General features: G+C 40.2%; 3 protein-coding genes across 5 annotated transcripts; 1 reads left to right on the top strand and 2 right to left on the bottom strand.

The window, feature by feature from the left end:
- Positions 1 to 2,565: 2,565 nt before the first annotated feature.
- Positions 2,566 to 3,951, bottom strand: tex36 (testis expressed 36). Of its 3 annotated transcripts, XR_003298618.1 has the most exons (5): positions 3,745 to 3,951; positions 3,521 to 3,661; positions 3,358 to 3,432; positions 2,865 to 3,270; positions 2,566 to 2,766 (listed from the first exon to the last, which is right to left on the bottom strand). XR_003298618.1 is itself a non-coding variant. In XM_026356017.1 (4 exons), exons 1-4 carry the CDS (start codon positions 3,793 to 3,795, stop codon positions 2,959 to 2,961), a joined length of 579 nt encoding a protein of 192 aa, XP_026211802.1. In that variant the 5' UTR covers positions 3,796 to 3,951; the 3' UTR covers positions 2,566 to 2,958. The 3 variants fall into 3 exon arrangements, 2 of the variants coding, with proteins under 2 accessions (XP_026211802.1, XP_026211804.1); XM_026356017.1 differs by having other exon boundaries at positions 2,566 to 3,270; XM_026356019.1 differs by having other exon boundaries at positions 2,566 to 3,270; positions 3,358 to 3,429.
- Positions 3,952 to 4,091: 140 nt separating this feature from the next.
- si:ch1073-143l10.2 (autophagy-related protein 16) lies at positions 4,092 to 6,874 on the bottom strand. The gene is made up of 7 exons (XM_026354311.1): positions 6,787 to 6,874; positions 6,633 to 6,696; positions 6,453 to 6,537; positions 6,066 to 6,139; positions 5,017 to 5,268; positions 4,831 to 4,910; positions 4,092 to 4,652 (listed from the first exon to the last, which is right to left on the bottom strand). Exons 1-7 carry the CDS (start codon positions 6,872 to 6,874, stop codon positions 4,573 to 4,575), a joined length of 723 nt encoding a protein of 240 aa, XP_026210096.1. The 3' UTR covers positions 4,092 to 4,572.
- Positions 6,875 to 7,623: 749 nt separating this feature from the next.
- On the top strand, positions 7,624 to 17,498 carry edrf1 (erythroid differentiation regulatory factor 1). The gene is given in 27 exon segments (XM_026356445.1): positions 7,624 to 7,761; positions 7,890 to 8,094; positions 8,852 to 9,060; positions 9,748 to 9,814; positions 9,900 to 10,025; positions 10,181 to 10,305; positions 10,405 to 10,552; positions 10,734 to 10,841; positions 10,946 to 11,067; positions 11,425 to 11,536; positions 11,744 to 11,891; positions 11,996 to 12,107; positions 12,292 to 12,403; positions 12,696 to 12,974; positions 13,103 to 13,174; positions 13,285 to 13,432; positions 13,552 to 13,743; positions 14,063 to 14,263; positions 14,441 to 14,659; positions 14,866 to 14,918; positions 14,920 to 15,093; positions 15,273 to 15,431; positions 15,527 to 15,676; positions 15,855 to 16,008; positions 16,147 to 16,262; positions 16,361 to 16,533; positions 16,633 to 17,498. Coding segments are annotated over 26 exon segments (3,747 nt in total). The 5' UTR covers positions 7,624 to 7,761; positions 7,890 to 7,989; the 3' UTR covers positions 16,796 to 17,498.
- Positions 17,499 to 17,701: the final 203 nt, after the last annotated feature.

Genomic DNA, 17,701 nt, shown 5'->3' with positions numbered 1-17,701 from the left:
CGGAGGGTTGAAAAATACATGAACCAATGTGATTTAGTACAAGGAGGGGTCTGATCTTCTGAGGCAGGATTTCTGCAGCACTGCTTGTTGCCACGATGCAAGGCCAGAGGACCTCACAGCTGCAACATGGGAGGCACGTCTGAGCAGGACTGCAGCTAACAAGCTCTGGAGTACTCAATTTTTGCATACATGTGCAGTGCAAAGACACACCCGGAGAGCCTTTTAGCCGAGCTCTAGCTGGGTAGCGCTTATCTCCACTGAACAAACTCCTCAAGTGATGGGAATGTTCTCAGGATGTTATCGTGTCCTCTGTGGAAATAAGATAGCCGGCCACCTTTATCACCACCCTCACACTCTCGAGGGCCCCTGACCGTTACAGGAAAGGACCACTGGGCTGCCAGGGGACAGTAACCAACTGGCTGCCTGTAAAAGGAGACAGTCAGGGAATTGGAAGTATTGGAAAGTGAAGTGACTGACAGGAGATTGGAGGAAACTTATAGTTAGGTGGTTTAACCCTGTAGACTGTTTCAGACTTCACAGTCGGACAGGATGCTGAATGTTTGAACAAGATAAAATGTAATGCAGAAGAAGAAGTCATGCTGTGAGCCTTGACATCTTATTAAAATGATACAGAGGAGATGGAGAATCCAAAGAATTAGGACAAACTGCACATTACTTATGATTGGCAAAAGAATAAACAAGAAAAAATATATAGATATTGAGATATGTGATTTAAGTGCAGCATCTCCATGGCAACTCTCCTTTTAAGTCACGTCTTTAATGAATAGGTAATGGACAAAATGCAAAATGCACAACTTCATAGCCGGAGAACAGGCGAGAAAACTGACGGGAGAGAGAGAGCAAATAAAAAAAAAAAAAAGAAAAAAGGTAGATATTTGTTTGACAAAACGTGATTTTGCTGTGCACACAACAGCGTATGTCAAAACAGCACGGCAGCCTTTTTGAAAAGAGAGAACACACACACACACACACACACACACACACATATGCCACGATGCAGCAACAGCAACACAAATCTTCCTTCTGTTGCTGTTATTTTGACTGTCTGGCAAATCCACCTCTTGTTTCCAAAGCTTTTTTTCCCCCCTCTAACAGGTGCAAAACCTCTCAACTCAACACATCAAAGAGACACACATGCACCTGCGAATAAATCACAGCAAATGGTAAGAATCCAGGGGCCTCCTAACACCAAAGAGGTAGGATTCAAAGTGTCTGATTTAATATTCATGAAGTGCACGGCTTTGGTGGTTGAATGCTTGTTTACTGAGATGCGTCTTTTGTCCTTGGGAGAAGGTTTCGTATTCCACCAAGCAACTGTATTTACATACACTTGCAATTCGCCTCTACATGATATAACACATATCTTTCCCAACGCTGCACATACAGTATACACACACACACACACACACACACACACTGACTTATGATTGACGCACCACTTCAGTATTAAAAGCCTTACTGCTATTCTGACGCCGCTAATGAGAGTTTCCGATTATGAAGTGTGGCTTCTGTGCGGAGGAGTTGTTCAAGTTGTGGCAAGTCCAAAGGGAGGTGTAGTCTGCAAACTGCACCCGCAGGGACAGAAGTGGCAGACAACCAGCTGAGACCAGACAGAACCAACTGTCAAACACAAATCTCCGATGTTTTTGTCTTTTTCCAGTAATAAATACTTTTTCACCCCCATTGTCAACACTACTCTTTTAGCTTGCTGTAGATACTGTATGATATAACAAGCAGAAATGTTTCATGACTATCTGCTCTGAGCATCTGTTGCAGCTAGATGACAAAGATAGGCCCAGAGCTGATATCCTTTTATTTTCATCTGTGCACCTGTTGTCTTCTATTTCATCCAAGGTATAGTCATTACAAACTCCTCGCCCTGCAGCTCGGTGTCAGTCGTGCACCTGCATTCAAGGATCACATTTGTTTTTTTTTCCTTTTTTTTTTTTTAATTTGGCAGTGATGTGTGAAATAATCTCAAAGCAAAAATCACAAAAGGCCTGCGGTCCCAGATGGATGTTTCACAGCCTTCTTGTCTTTCTGTATAAATGTGTGAGATCTACTTCACCTTTTAAAAGTGAAACAAACTCCTACAAGGTCGGTGCCGTATGTGGAATCAGCTAATTACCACAGCTGAAAGAAAGCTGGTGAGAGAAGCCCATCTCCCTGACGGGTACTTATAGAAAGAAGGCAGCTGGTCATAACGTACTCTGGAGAAAACATCAGCTATTGGAGAGAGTGGTTAGGGATACTCTTCACTTAAGTGCTTTTCTCTGAGCAGTGTTCTCTGTCATTCGCTCCCACGCTTCCTCCTCTCTTGTAGGAGTGGTATGTGTACACACACACACACACACACACACACACACACACACACCTATCCTTTTCATCACCGGGGATGAAACAAACTCTTGCATTATGGCTCAAATCAAGCTTAATTTATTTCACATGCTCTAGTTTAATGTCTTCATGTTGATATGAGTTGAATAAAAATAGCTGGATTCTTTTCTAATCATCCCACCCTCCCCCCCACCACATTTCCTCTCACAGACCATGCACATTACACAGGGGTTTTTGGTTATTACATTTCTCACACAACTCTGCTTTTGAAACAGCACTTGTGCATCTTGTGGACTAAATGTTAACACACAGAGACCTGCTGCCCTCTGCTGGGAAATCTGCACACTACAAAGAGTCTGTGCAGGGAGCTTGAATCTCTGCTTGAGGTTAGTGGCTCCAGGCTACGACCTGTCATGTCAGTCAGAGATAATGCTGATAAATCATTCTGATAATTTCAAGTATGAATAAATACAACTTAATGTTAAGCATTAAAGTGGGAATGCTACCTGGTGTTTGGACTTCACTCCTTTAATTGAGCAGGACCTCTTTCTGTACTATACCCTCAGTGATGCCATCTAGTGCCTTACATGTATGCATCTATTAGGGCTTGGAAAGGTTGGTAGCTGCCAACACTTGCAGAGTCTCTGAGAGGGCAGAGTCGTGTCGTCCAAACCACATAAATTGCTCCCCTGTCTGTGCCAAAGCTGCCTCTGCAGACTTCTGCTTGTGGTTGCGGGGGAACCGCCTGGTGCTGGCTGGAACATGAACTGCCTGCTTCACCTTAAAGTCAGTCTGGTAGGCTGTGAAGTTCCCTTTGCTCTCTTCAGTGGTGCCGTCAGCTCCATCGTGACACAGGCAGAAGTGGGAGTTGTGCTGCCTTCGATCATCAAGACACTTCTTGCGTCCCACACCCTGAAAAACACCAACGTGAAGATGTGGTCGTAACGTGGTGACAGAGCCGAACATTACATAATGACCTCGATTTCACCTCATACTCACACAAGTGAAGACAGCAATGTCTTCCTTTAAGGCATACTTGTTATCGAGGTCTGACGACAGATAAGTTCTGGTCTTCTGTGAAAACATCAGTGGAGAAACTCATTGTGGGAGGACAGTGTGACACAACTGAACACAGTGGAACTGTTTCTTACACTATACACACCTGCTCAGTTTTCCTTTTAGGATAGCGCTCAAAGTTCAAAGCCTGAGGCAAAGATGAATTAATCTGAGTCAGCATGATTTCAGTGCTGGTACACATCTCACGAGTCCTTGTCTCATTTTCTGGTAAAACTTCATGAGCAAACTGTGAAGAACATAACGTCTTGTTCAGGCTTGAATGTTATGAATTGCATTGATTTAATTATAAGATAAAAATCAAGTCCTCACCCATTTTCCATCATTGTTCATGGACGAATACCTCTTTCCACCTTTTACCATTTTAATTGAGTCTGAGACGTTCACCGAGTCCACTGACTGATTTCACTGATACACCACAACCACTGTCCAACCTAACAACTAATGCAAACACTGGCAACTATGGAAACATCCAGCACACAAGCTGACATCTGATCTCAACTTGCCATAGAGACATGGAACTGGAATTCTGAGAGTAATAAACACATTTTAAATATAATATTGTATAAATACAACACTTCAAATCAAACTAAAGAAATCATTCTATTGTGGGATTGTTCCTGCAACAAAAACAAAAAAAAAAATGAATATAGGCAACTTTATTTCGAAGAAAACACTTAATCAAGAATGACATGCACACATATATTTATAAATATACACAACTCACATTATCACCAGGTGTCGTTAGAATAAAAAGTGTTATTTAAAAAGTGTAAAAAAATAGAAATGAAGCTTCCAGTTCCAGGTTATTTATCTCTTTTCAATGAGTTTATGAAATAGGAATGGCTGACATGTCCTCCTTGACAAATAAACTGATAAAAATTGGAACAGGCACCAATACAAAGCTCTGGCCGAATAAAATCACCAACTCCTGCAATTGAACTGATGTCAATCAGATGAGCAGAGGATGTTTCATACAGTGAAGGTGAAAAAATTATGAGTTTAGTTAAAGCGGTAAATGTGCTGTGGAAAAAAGTCTAACTTCAATAGTATATTTAAAAGATATGGTGGATCAGTCCATTTAAATGAAAGATTCAATCATGGTAATTATTCAGGCCACTGCACAGTATGGTGCTGCCTTCAGGGTCCTGTGAGAATATTAGACTCCGGCCACAGGTGAGATATGTGGTGTTCCTGTGTACTTATTGTGCGATTGATTCCTGAGGACAAAATAAAAAGCAAATTAAATGTTGTAGGTTACATTTAACAGCACAAATGGATTTTTTCTGATTCTTGTTACACATTTTTATATAAGTAGGATTTTTAATGCAGGATGTTTACTTGTCATGTTTTGACAGATTCGCTGATTTTTACTCTGAATGACTGATTCTGTTTTACCACTTTCCAATATAGGAGCGTGCTCTTTTCCCATTTCCTTATGGAGGTGCTTCTTCAGCTGTTTGGCCAGACGTTGCCACCTGGTGAAAAACAGTAGTAACTGACAACATCAAATCTCCAGAACTGTAGTTATGTTGCCATTTTTAGCATTGTCTTGTCATCCAGAACACCTATTACTTGTTTTACCTTTCCTGTATGTCGTTGTACTCGTTCAGCCTGTCTGCTTCCTCCCTCTTCTCCTCCATCCATCGCTGCAACAGTTCTTCTCTCTCTCTTGAAGCCCGAGCCAGCTCTTCCTTTAGTCTTCTCTGCTCCACGCGTAGAGCTCCCAACTCTTTAGACTGACACTCTATCGTGAACTCAAACTCATCGAGGGTCGCCTTCAGGCTGTTACTTCCTTTAGCCAGAGTAAGGGCCTCTTGACGATACTGGGACACACTGAAACAACCAAGTAATCACATAGTGGTGTAATCGACCTCTGAACACCTCTTTGAAGAAGCTACTTTACACTTTGTGATGTTGGATTTAAGGCCACAAATCACACTTTTCCCTTTTAAGGTTTAAGGGTTAAAACAAATCCTTAAACGAGTATATCTCTGCAACACCTTCGGTGTCATAGTAAAGAGAGACCTTTACTCAACTAGTGATTAGTGCATTGTTCACACTGTGTTTGCTTCTCAGGGTCATTCAATTGGGGGCTTTAGGGCTCAAAGGGTTAAATACTGAAACAATAAAGTATGGTTATATATAAAACATGTAGTTTGTCAGTGACACATTTACACTGTCTACACTACAAAACAGTCAGAATCATTTTCTTTGACAGTTTAACTCATAGCAGCTGTAATTCTTGGTTGTTGGACAGATTTGTTCTACGTTTCCACTTTAAAACAACATCAGATGCTGTGAACATGTCACTGACTCATCTTAAAATTTAAAATGGACCTAGTTCACAGAAAGTCTTGCTGCTGAATATTAGCTCCTTTTGTCCTACATCGTTGCAGTTTTATATTTTAATAGGACTCATTCCTCAGAAAACTCTAGGACCATAACACCAACATCTCACGACAGTGCACAAACAACAAACATGAGTAAGTAGGCTATTACAAGTAGTATTATGTGACCCAACATCCAATATCCATGTATCTCTTGTATTATGCAGTTTTCTCAATGGAAAGCAGTCAGTCCCCACCGAGTACTATTGTACTGACAGTGCTGTGTTGAAAACTTGAAATTACCGTGTCTGCCAGTGTTGCAGCTCAGCCTCTTTCACATAAAGGACGGCGGTCAGGTCAGAGACAGTCTGGGACAGCTGGGGACACAAGAAGCTAAGTATGACTAAATGCTGAGTGGATGTATAGATGGATGGATGGATGGATGATGGCAGGATTGTAATCATTCAAAATGTCAACACAAGAAGACAGTCTAGATTAGTTTCAGTCCCTGGTGTAACCTAATTATTTCCACAGGACTGGTTATTCATACATGGTCAAATTCACTCAAAGCTATCTATAAATGTCAATCAAAGTATCAGACTTAAGACATGCAACATATATTTGCTTTGAAAGGTCTTTCCCATAGCTGGAGACTGTGTTTATCAGGACAATACTGTTCATTTAACTCACCTTTTCTGCCAGGTGTTCACTCTCTCTCAGTTGGAGCTGAAGAAGTCTGGTGGTTTTCAGAGCTTCCACTCCACCTTGTTCCAAACTGAAAATGAAAACCAGTATACTGCTCTAACATAAAGTCATGATATGGGTCATCTAGATTAATAAAGGACGAAATGCAATTAAGCTTTTTCTAACCTCTTAGACTGATCATCTTCCAAAAACTGTTTGCGTATTTCAAAGCGCTCCTCCAGCTGAGACACTGAGGGGAAATCAGACAGAGCAGAACAATGAGAACATCATCGACAGCTGCTGTTCAGTGTGAGGTGAGAAAGGAAAATACTCAACTCACAGTGGGAGAAAACGCCAACAAAGGGAAGTTTCTCAGTTTGGTCTCTTTGTTGAAGTCGAGCGCACACGTGATTCCTCCAGCTCGCCATTAGAAATATATAGATGTACATATATATATATATATATATATATATAAAAACGCCACGTTTCACGCCAAGTTCCCAAAATGTTCCCAAAAGCGGATTGGATACGTTTTCTACTTTCACTCTGATTGAGGAGAAGCCGAAGACGAACTGATCAGCTGATCAGTGAAAATCACCAAGTCAGGAATAAGCTGCTGGTTTGACAACATCAACTCGATCCCACCCCCTTGTATTATATTACATTATATTATATTATATTATATTATATTATATTATATTATATTATATTATATTATATTATATTATATTATATTATGTTCACAGTCACAAATAGTAGGTTTTTTATTGTTAAGGTTAAGTAATTCAAATGCTATATCAAATGCACTTTATATTTATATTTTATATTGAATACAAGTTTCATAAATGTTATCTAGTAATACGATACTTTATTTGTGTTTTATTTAAACGGGTTAATTTAAGTTAAAGTCAAAATAAAACTTGGTGCAGTAAATTTCAAAATAAAATACACGGAACAGAACAGAAGCTACTCAACTTTTCTAGAAACTGCACCCGTCGCTAAGTACTTCCGGTTCATTTGTTCTTCTGTACAACTCGCTGCAGCTAAAAGACTTTCCGCGACCTAATTTAAATATTTAAAAATACGCTAAATTGCATGAAATTGATTGTGCTGTCGTTTATTTATACCTTTGCAGAATAATAACGATTACAGAAATAAGAAAGACGAGGGGTTGACTTTATGAAACAGGAAGTAGTTCCCTGCTTGGTCTCTGTGCCAACAGACTGATGGACAGAGGAGAAGCTGCAGGGCTATTTAACTGGTTCAGTAATGGCTAAGTGTTAACAAGGTTAACACAAAAACAGTGGCCTCTCATGTAAGTATCGGTTAGTTTTAGTTACTTTAACTTTTTTACAAAGCTACCGGTCACCGTTGGTCTTCGAGAAGCTAGCCTGTCAAGCTAGCAGCTGACATTTGTAACTTTATGCCTCTCTTATTTCCTAGCTAATGTACTCATCACCCGTCACTGTCCAGATCATGGATAGACCGCCTTATTGTTAAGAAATCGTCAGTGTTCGCTGGATCACGACGTACTGTGTCCAGTATGAGTGGATCTGCTGCGGACAGGGAGCCTGGGATCCCCTTGGAAAATGGAAAGGAAGAAGCCAGTGGTCCTAACATTACCTGTGCTGGAGATAACAGCAAACATGTAAGTAACCAGACTGAGCTGAGCACAGAAAGAAACTACAACAGTGATTCTAGATGTATAAACATGGTGTATTTATTATAAAGCATAACTGTCTTTGCTATACACCAGTGAACTACACTTGTTTTTGATTGATTGCTGTCACATGGAGTCACATAAAATACTCATGACAACTGTTGAGCAGCCAAGGATTCATGTAATTGTTGTTGTTGGACTCCTATTGAAATCCGCTGTACTTAGCTGCTTCGTTAATTCTTTATATATCCAGATACCAGCCAATGTTAAAGAGCTGAATCAGTTATTTAAGAGAAATTGAAGTGACAACACAACATGTCAGGTAACTAGTTAACTAGTTTAAGTCAAAAACAGTTTATGTCAATAGTTTAATGATGCCAGATACTCAAATGTCAATTTCAAGAGTGCGACTTTCAGCTGTACTAAATTTAGCATCATCTTATCTGAATGGTGAATCTGGGACATTTTCCACTATTTGCTGACACATTCAACTCTCAGCAATGAATAGGTTGGACCTGCAGAGTAGATATGTACTACGTAATGAACAAGTTGATTATTTTACTTAAAGTACAAATTAAAAATGATGTTAGAATTTATATGGAGTAAGCCTTGTATAGTATTATCAGACTTATAAACCATGATCATTACCTGATATTATTTGGCTAAGGGAACTCTTAAATAATAACCTCAATGAGTGTTTTCTGCTCGACCTCACTAGGTTATGTTATAATGCTTTATTTTGTAGGACCCAACTGTATGCACAGGAAACACTGAAATAAAGAGCCGTGCTGTGGTCAAGTACTCTGCTGCCCCACCTCCGACCAGCTATGCCCTGCTGCAAGAGAAGACAGACCTGAAGCTGCCTCCTGCCAACTGGCTGAGAGAAAACCCTCAGCTGGGCAGCGCTGGTACCACTATATTAGGGTCCAGCAGCAAGAGCAAGCCCTTTTCCAGGTATAATATCATGTAAAATACTGTATGGTACGATTACTAATGAATTAACTAACTGTTGTAGTTTGTGGTGATGTTGAATTGTATTTTGTATTGCATTACACTGACAGCTATTTAAAATATTTCATGCACCACATTTGTACCAAAAATGCAGAATTCACTATTAGAAACAGCTGTAGTTAGTTTGATAAATCAAGGTGTAATTTAGTGTCAATGGTCACCTGTTTAATACAAGGTCAAACTTTGTATTAGAAGTTGAAAGCATCATGCTGTGTTCTGCTTAAGTGGGCAGATGGCCCCTGTTGCAGGCCTAAATACATGAAGACTAGATTACTATGATCTGGCCTGTATGCAATAGGCACAGTACATAATGGACTTGATGCTTTCTGCCTTTTTACACCAATGCTATAAAATGGGTTGGAAATAAAGTTTAATACTGTGCAGACACCACTAATGACAACTGTTGGATAACTTCTCACTGCATATCTTAAAGTGCTAATGACCTCAATCAGCTGCATTTATACAGTGGTTATCAGTGGATAAATCATAGATACTGACTCATTTGTATTCATTATTATTTCACTTATTTGCTAGTGATTATTGGTACATTATTATTAATTCTGACCCCAATATACAGTACATTACCACGTGTAAACACCCTGTAGTCATTAAGTTCCTTTTCTTTTGTAGTTTCGGGATGGCCTATGACTTCATTGACTGCATCGGTGATGATGTTGATGTGGTGTCAGATTCTGAGGTTTGTCAAGCTGCTGCAAAGATAACATGTCTGTTTTTGCTTCACACATACAGCTGTTGTTAACACTGTTTTTTGTCACATTTAGAACATCAAGAAGCTTTTAAAGATTCCCTACAGTAAGTCTCACGTCAGTATGGCAGTTCACCGCGTGGGGAGGACCCTGCTTTTGGATGAACTAGACATTCAGGAGCTCTTCATGAGGTCTTCTCAGGTACAGCAGTCTCAGGCCTTTAGTGTTGTGCTCATAAATACAACTTACACTTTGCTATTATCTTACCTTTGTACCAATAGATATTTTTTCATGACAATAATGTTTAAGCATGTGGTTTAAATGATTGTTTACTCCGTGCAATGTTTTCATTAAAGACTGGAGATTGGACATGGCTTAAAGAGTTTTACCAAAGGCTAATAGATCAGAAGTGGCAGAGAAAAAAGAAGAGTAAAGAGCACTGGTATCAGAAAGCAATACTGTCGAAGTTCCTCTACTACAGGTGAGTGCTTGTTACTTGAATTATGAAAAAAACAAAAAACAAAAACAAATCAGTTAGGTCACACTTCATTATTTGACTCCACCCTTGTGTTTGTTACAGTATAAATGGTAATGGGGCTGCAGAACCTGTACCAGACAACCTGAATGAAGGAGAGGAGGAGAATGGCGGAGAGCAGTTTAGCTCTTCATGGCCTACCGCCTTTAACAGCACACCACCTGACGCAGAAGAATCACATGCTTCCAAACAGGTACAAGAAATATAAATCAAATGTTTGACAATGAAAAGTTGTGATGTAATTGTTTAGAGATGTGAAGAGATGAGTTTCTGTGTTTAGTGAGATGAAATGGATGAGTTACCAGTGTTTTTATAATTAGTGTGTTGGGGGGGTTTGGTTTGCACTGACAGTATTTCTATTAATAAATGTGCAGGAAAGTGTTTCCGTTGACAGCAAGTTTGCTCTGGGCCAGGTGACGTCTGTACAGAACGTACAAGAGCAAAACCTCCTTAAGCTCTTTGACGAAGGCGAGAACAGTCAGGTAATACAAGCTTATACCATTTGTCAAGGATGTGTCACTTAAGTTTTCAGCTTATGTCTAATAAATATACACTTAAATACACTTTGATGTCACCTGTTTGACAGGGCCTGAGAAACGACTTTGTGCGAAACATCATGTGGACGTTTGAAGATATTCACATGTTGGTTGGGTCAAATATGCCTATTTTTGGAGGTGGACGCTATCCTGCTGTCAGTCTGAGACTCCGGTCAGAATTTTAATGCATTTACTCCAAGTTAGGATGTGATGTCATTTAAAGAGATAAGAGAAATGTATTCTTGTAATTCTAATTGTATCACTTGTCTTACTTTCCCTCTTCTGTGCTCTTATGTTAGCAAGATAAGGTGCTCATTAAACTATACATGATAGTATAGAACATGAAGGGTGACATTCAGTATGTCTGTGCACAGCGATTATGAATAGTAAAACTTGGTATTAGGTCAGTTTTAAATTTAATTTGTGAACTCAACAGATGAACTAGAAATTACATTTTAGATGCTACAATCACATTGGATTTTGACTTCCTTATTTTCTTGATCTAACATCTCAGGTTTTTTTTTTTCAGTGACAACAATAAACCAATCAACATTCTGACAGGTATTGACTATTGGCTCGACAATCTGATGTGCAATGTCCCAGAACTTGTCATGTGTTTTCACGTCAATGGAATTGTTCAGGTAAGTTACTGTTAGCAGTAGTCCAGTATTACACAAAGTAGTATAATTATTATTTGTACAGTGATTGCAGTTGTTAGTCTTCACCGTAGAAAATCAATTTTAGTTTCTGTATTGTTGTTTTTTCTTTATGGCAGCAATATTTTCAGCTTTTATGGTGAAAATGTGGTGATACATTTCTTCATTTTGCCTTAATGTGTTTTCCCACAGAAATATGAGATGATAAAAACAGAAGAAATCCCTCATCTAGAAAACTCAACTTTCTCCACAAGGGTGGTGAAAGACATCGCCCAAAATATCCTCTCCTTCCTCAAGTCCAACTGCACCAAAGAGGGTCACACCTACTGGCTTTTCAAAGGTAGCAAATAAGTGAACAGGATTTTTCTTAACTAAATCTGTACTATAGTATTTTTCTTATGTGTCTAGGTTGATGTTTTGAAATATTATTTCTTAAATCCATAGCTAGTGGGAGCGACATTGTGAAGCTCTATGATCTTACAACTCTGTGTGAAGAGGCTGAAGAAGAAAAATGTCAAAATCCATTCACTCTTCCTGTGGCTGTTTTACTTTACAAGTAAGTGTCTCAGGGGAAAAACTCAGGGCTGGAGTGTATTCATGATTTATGTTTCAAGAAGTTAAAGAGTAATACATTAGAGTTAATTATTGTTGGCAAAACAAGTTACATAGTAAGTCAGATAAAATTAGCAATGATAGTGAGCTTAGCTGTAATGAGTTGTCTTTTCTGTTTTGTGAGGCAGAGTGGCAAGCAACTTGATGCTGAAGGCGAGGCAAAACAGAAAGCCTTATGGAACAATCAGAACTCTGCTCTTAAACTGTGTCAAACTTCTGGATCAGGAGAGGCATCCTCAGGTAAGAAGAAATCAATCAGTGATATGAAAGACTTGGAACAAGACAAGATGATGTGCAACAAAAGTTTTCAGCTGGATTGAAACCCACATCCTGTATTTAAAGGATGAATTACCAAATAAAACCATTAACAAACTAGTACCTATGTTCAAAATGAATGATTATATGTCAGTCATCAATCAGATCATGATCTTGCAGTGAAAAAGAAAGTTAAAAAGTGAAACTCCTTAAATCTGTTTTAGATTTGATTGAACTTGACTTCAACTCTAACCTTCTCCATCCCCCGTCTGTTCAGATCATTGCATCAGCCCACTACATGCTGTCGGAGTTGTTCCAGCTCGACGAGCCTCCAGAGGAAGATGGAGAGGAGTCACTCCGGGCTGGTGGCTCAGAGGACAGCTACAGCGATGAAGACAGGGAGGAGGAAGAGGAGGATCTGATAGAGGACAGTGATGAGAATGGCTCCTACGCTAACTGCTCCAGCCCACAGAATGACAGTAAAGCTGTGGCTGTGATCCGCTCGGTAGGGGAGTTGTCGGTCCCAGAGAAATACACATCCACCCATCAGATTAGAGTGAGTGCCACTCTAAAGGTCTTTTCTACCTTTTATTCTTCACCAACCACAGGGGAGAGAGTTGAGTATAGTAATACATACAGTATGTTGTGTTAAACAGAAAAACATAATCTTCCCTTTCCCCGCAGCCAAGTTGTACTTTCCCTGTATCTCAAGACAAAGAGGAGAGATGCAGACATGTCCTGAGCTACGTATTAAAGGCGAGTCTCTGCATGCTGTTTGTTTAGTCTACAGACAATACTAATAACATGTTGTGTCCCAAGAAATCCATCATTTATCGTATTAATAAGTGCTGCAATACACCACACAGGGGCTGAAGGCAGTTGATGGCAGCCTTAAAAAGGAGAGTGATCTCCCAGCTGCAGACCCTAATATACCCATTCCTCTTCAATATGAGGACAGAAGTACAATGGGAGCATGTGCTGCTGAGAAAGGCATATCTCTTCTTCTTGAAAGAGGTTAGTCGAGTCCTGAGGAAAGTGCTATAATAAAATAATACTACAATAAAACAGGAACATACACTACATACAAGTCACATCTGGTCTTCCAATATGTGTGTGTGTGTGTGTTTCACCAGCGGGACCAGTGCAGGCAGATCAGAAGCACCCGACACGCTCGGGGATGATCCCTGGCTCATGGCAGCACCGCATGAAGCTTCAGCTCTTCCTCAAAGCCTCCAAGGCCTACTACGTCCTGTCTGATGCAGCCACTAACTTGTTGAAGTATGGTCGAGCCTTGCGCTACATCAAGCTCTCTCTGCAGTGCTACGGTAAGATTTTGTAACTCATCATGTTACAGTATTTTTTTTATGACTGTGGCTGTTTTATCGTTTTGTAATTAAATCAAAAGACAACAACATAATGAAACAACCTGCTGTTTTTAAAAACATCAGGGACTTGCATCACTCTCTGCCTGAAACTGTTCTAAAACTTTGACTAGACATTCACCATACTCTAAACTCACAACACATAGAGTGCCTGGAACAACACAGCTAATTATAGTTACGTAAACATTTTGTGAGGCGGTACAACAACATATTTACTTCTCTTTCCCCTCCCTCTTTCTTTTTCTCCTTCTGTTTCATCCAGATGCCTATTGCTCAGTGAGTGGTACACTGAACCCACAGGTACTGCAGTTTCACAGCCAGTGTTTGTCTCTGTGTGGGGACATCCAGCTGATGTTGGCTCAGAATGCCAGCAACAGAGCAGCTTACCTGGAGGAATACAGTTACCAGACCAAAGAAGACCAGGAGATCCTGCACAGCCTGCACAGAGAGAGCAGCTGCCAGGGTCAGTCAGTAAAGACGGTCACAAAAAGGCCACCTTTCAAATCGGATGCATTAAATAATTAGAGTTAGAAAACACAACACTCATCTGTTTCAGTTCCTTAATAACGTTGACAAGAAAGTTTTATTTTAAAGTGCTTTCTTTATTTCTTGTCTCATCTTTTTGCTCTGTTTTCTCTAGCCTTCAACATGGCAACAGACTTGGCCATGGACCCAGAGTACCAGCTGTTTGTCAGCAGTAAATGCTACGAGGCAGCGTATGAACTGCTTGTGTCTGAGGCTTTGAAAGATCAAGCCCCGGATCAGCTGGCTCAGGTGCACAAGAGGCTGGGGAACATCCGCAACGAGATGGGAGTCTACTATATGAACCAGTCTGCAGCCATGCAGACTGAGAACGAAGGTACACTCGATAGTAACTAGTATAATTTAGCACACAGCAGTTGTTTCATTGAACTCAAATGTGGATTTTTCAAAATGTGTAGTCAAGATATATCGGAGTAATTTTCTTTACAGCATAAAAAGGGTTATGGTTAAAAAGGAAAATCAGTGGATCAGTAAGGACAGACTATAAAGTGTCTAACTGGCTTTCTTCTTCTCCCCCTGCAGTAAAGAAGTCTGTGTCCACAGCAGAGCAGGAGATGTGGAAAAAGAGTTTTGCCTTTCTTTGAAAAAGGCATGAAGGACTTTGAAGCCATTGGGGATAACACCAACACGGCCTTGCTGCTGTGTAATACTGGCCGGCTGATGAGAATCTGTGCACAGGCCCACTGTGCCGTCTCAGAAGACCAGTGCAGAGGAGAGTTCTCACCTGAAGAGGCCCTCTACTATAACAAGGTGCCATGTCAACGCCTTTATATCTTAAGTTCGGCACTGGGTATTCACACTGAAGCAATAGAAAATGATCCATTTGAATCTTGTTAATCTACGTCTGTTTATCCATATTTTTACTCTGCTGTATATTTACCCTTCTGCTCTTGATTTATACATCTTTTTAAATCAAATTTTGCCTTCAGGCCATAGATTACTACTTGAGGGCTATGAAGTCACTGGCGAGTCGAGAGAGCCACCCAGCTGTGTGGGACAGTGTAAACTGGGAGCTGTCCACTACCTATTTCACCCTGGCCACACTTCTGCAGGACTATGCTCCATTGTCCAGGAAAGCCCAGGAGCAGGTGGGACTAAATACTGTCACATTTCACAAATGGAGTAATTGACAAACTCACTGATGAACAGCATTTAGATGATCCATCCGTGTGTGTTTTTCCAGATTGAGCGGGAAGTGACTGACGCAATGATGAAGTCCCTGAAGTACTGTGACCTGCAGACTGAGTCGGCCCGTCAGCCGCTGTACCAGTATAGAGCTGCCACCATCCACCACCGCCTGGCCTCTATGTATCACAGCTGCTTCCGCAACCAAGTACGGCATCGGTAGACAATACCAAAAATCCTTCAAGTTTTTAAAATGTGCTTTACACTAAAAGAAAAAACAACTGTAACAGATTAACTGGTGATTGGATGTCTGTATTTAATGCTTCCACTAGCATAATAACAAACTCTGAAGGATGTCTGCGTTTCTGGCTCTAATTGTGTGACAGGTGGGGGATGAACACTTGAGGAAGCAGCATCGGAGCCTGGCAGAGCTTCACTACAACAGGGCTGTCTCTTTATTCATCAGCCTCAAAGATGCACCCTGTGAGCTGCTCCGAACGCTTCTGGAGAGGGTGGCCTTTGCAGAGTTTACTATGGCAGGCGAGTAACTATTCATCATGTTGAATGGTGCCACGTTGCATCTGTAATGTTTTGTCAGGAGAGAAGGATTGAACTGTAGAAGATGGCATTTCTGTCTGTAGCCTCTTACAGTAACTCTAACATATTGTGTTTCCACAGGTCAGAGCAGCAGCGTAGCAAAGCTGAAGAGCCTGACCGGAGCTCTAGAGATCATGACAGACACTCGCTATGCCTTCAAGCTGATTCACAAAGAGCTGCAGGAGGAGCAGATAGAGGTGCTGTTCAGAGCAACATATCAGAATGCACTCTCTCATGCTTATTCATCTTTGCAGAGCACCCACAATATCTTTTCCTTTCACTTCTCATGTTGCAGTTGAGTGGACCAGACCAAGCTGAATCAGCAGAGACGTCTGATGTGGCCACCGACCCTACGTCAGGATTAAACCTCGAGGAAGTAATAAAGTTAATTGGCGTGTTTGAGCCGAGTTTCTCCTTCCTGTTGCTGCAGATCATCAAACTGTTGACGACTATGAAGCGGAAACCTAGGTGAGAATCTACAGTAACGATCCTTACTGTATGTTTAGCTGTATGTGCATGTGATTTCCTATACAGCTTCACTTCTCAATCCTGCCGTGTTTATTATAGCAAAAAGGACGAGGAGCTGCTGAAAACCTACAAGAACGTCTACTCCAAGCTGCTGCGAGCTGAGAAAAATGCGCCTCTCATCAGCCGAGTCAAGCTCTACATGGAGCTCCTGCAGCAGCTGACCACAGAAACAGAAGGTGATGACGCAGGTACAAATTCATGATAATGTCATAAACCATGACAAAGAAGACTTTAGTCTGCTCTCTGTACCTCACTGGACATCCAAGCTACATTGTGAGGAAGACTTTTTACTATCTTGATTCATAGACACTTTACTTTGGATTACAGTTTCAAAGCTAATTTCACCTCCTGCGCCTTTAAAACAAAGTAAAATATTTCTAAGGATTTGAATTGTACATTTTTGTGAAAAGAGCTATTAATTCATAAGGTGTTATACTGCTTAAGCAGTCATGTGTCACAAACTGTAAAAAAAAAAAAAAAACTCCTCTGTGTAGGATTTGTTGCTGACTGTACCAAATATCACCTGGATTCTTTAATTTTTCTACAAACAAAAATATACAATAAAACAACCACATTTCAAAAATGGGAATAATCTTGTGACTTCTACACATTGTGGGTTCAAAAGGTAATTTGAGCAGTAATTCAGAAATATAAATATGTAGTAATGGATGTTTCTGATCATCGGCAATACCAACAATGCTGTGAATGAAGTAGGGGAAAAGCATGATTAGACAAGTTGAAATAAGTTTAAATGTGTGGTTTTCCAAAATAACGGTGTGCAATAGTTTGCTAACATTTAGCGCAAACTCAGAGCCTAGTTTGTTCACATTTATATGTATAAATGTGACTTTATATTAGAATAATTTGCTGTGACATGAAAATAAAAACACATTTTTTATATTTTGCATCGTGTATTGTTGTCAGCTTGTGTTCTATCTTAAATTCTCCCCCTAAGGAAACGTCTTTTACAGGTGTTTTGATCCAATCTTTAAATAACACAGACAGTTATGTTTGATCTCTACTAGCCTGTCATTTCAGTTGATTTATCCTGATATTCAAACTTTTTCTCAAACCATATTTTTCACAGCTAGTTTTCTTTGAAAAAGGC

The sequence above is a fragment of the Anabas testudineus genome, chromosome 15 (assembly GCF_900324465.2).
Source record: "Anabas testudineus chromosome 15, fAnaTes1.2, whole genome shotgun sequence".
NCBI lineage: Eukaryota > Metazoa > Chordata > Actinopteri > Anabantiformes > Anabantidae > Anabas > Anabas testudineus.
The sequence above is the reverse complement of the archived record's forward strand: the minus strand, read 5'-3'. Positions and strand labels throughout refer to the sequence as shown.

What these genes read in the sequence shown, in the direction of transcription:
- tex36 (XM_026356017.1), bottom strand. Translation starts at nt 3,795, where the DNA reads ATGGTAAAAGGTGGAAAGAGGTATTCGTCCATGAACAATGATGGAAAA. An exon ending in TGAACAATGATGGAAAATGG is followed by an intron (nt 3,662 to 3,744) that starts GTGAGGACTTGA and finishes TGTTCTTCACAG; the next exon opens with TTTGCTCATGAAGTTTTACC. An exon ending in CTAAAAGGAAAACTGAGCAG is followed by an intron (nt 3,433 to 3,520) that starts GTGTGTATAGTG and finishes ATGTTTTCACAG; the next exon opens with AAGACCAGAACTTATCTGTC.
- si:ch1073-143l10.2 (XM_026354311.1), bottom strand. Translation starts at nt 6,874, where the DNA reads ATGGCGAGCTGGAGGAATCACGTGTGCGCTCGACTTCAACAAAGAGAC. An exon ending in GAAGATGATCAGTCTAAGAG is followed by an intron (nt 6,538 to 6,632) that starts GTTAGAAAAAGC and finishes TTTCATTTTCAG; the next exon opens with TTTGGAACAAGGTGGAGTGG. An exon ending in TACAACGACATACAGGAAAG is followed by an intron (nt 4,911 to 5,016) that starts GTAAAACAAGTA and finishes GTTTTTCACCAG; the next exon opens with GTGGCAACGTCTGGCCAAAC.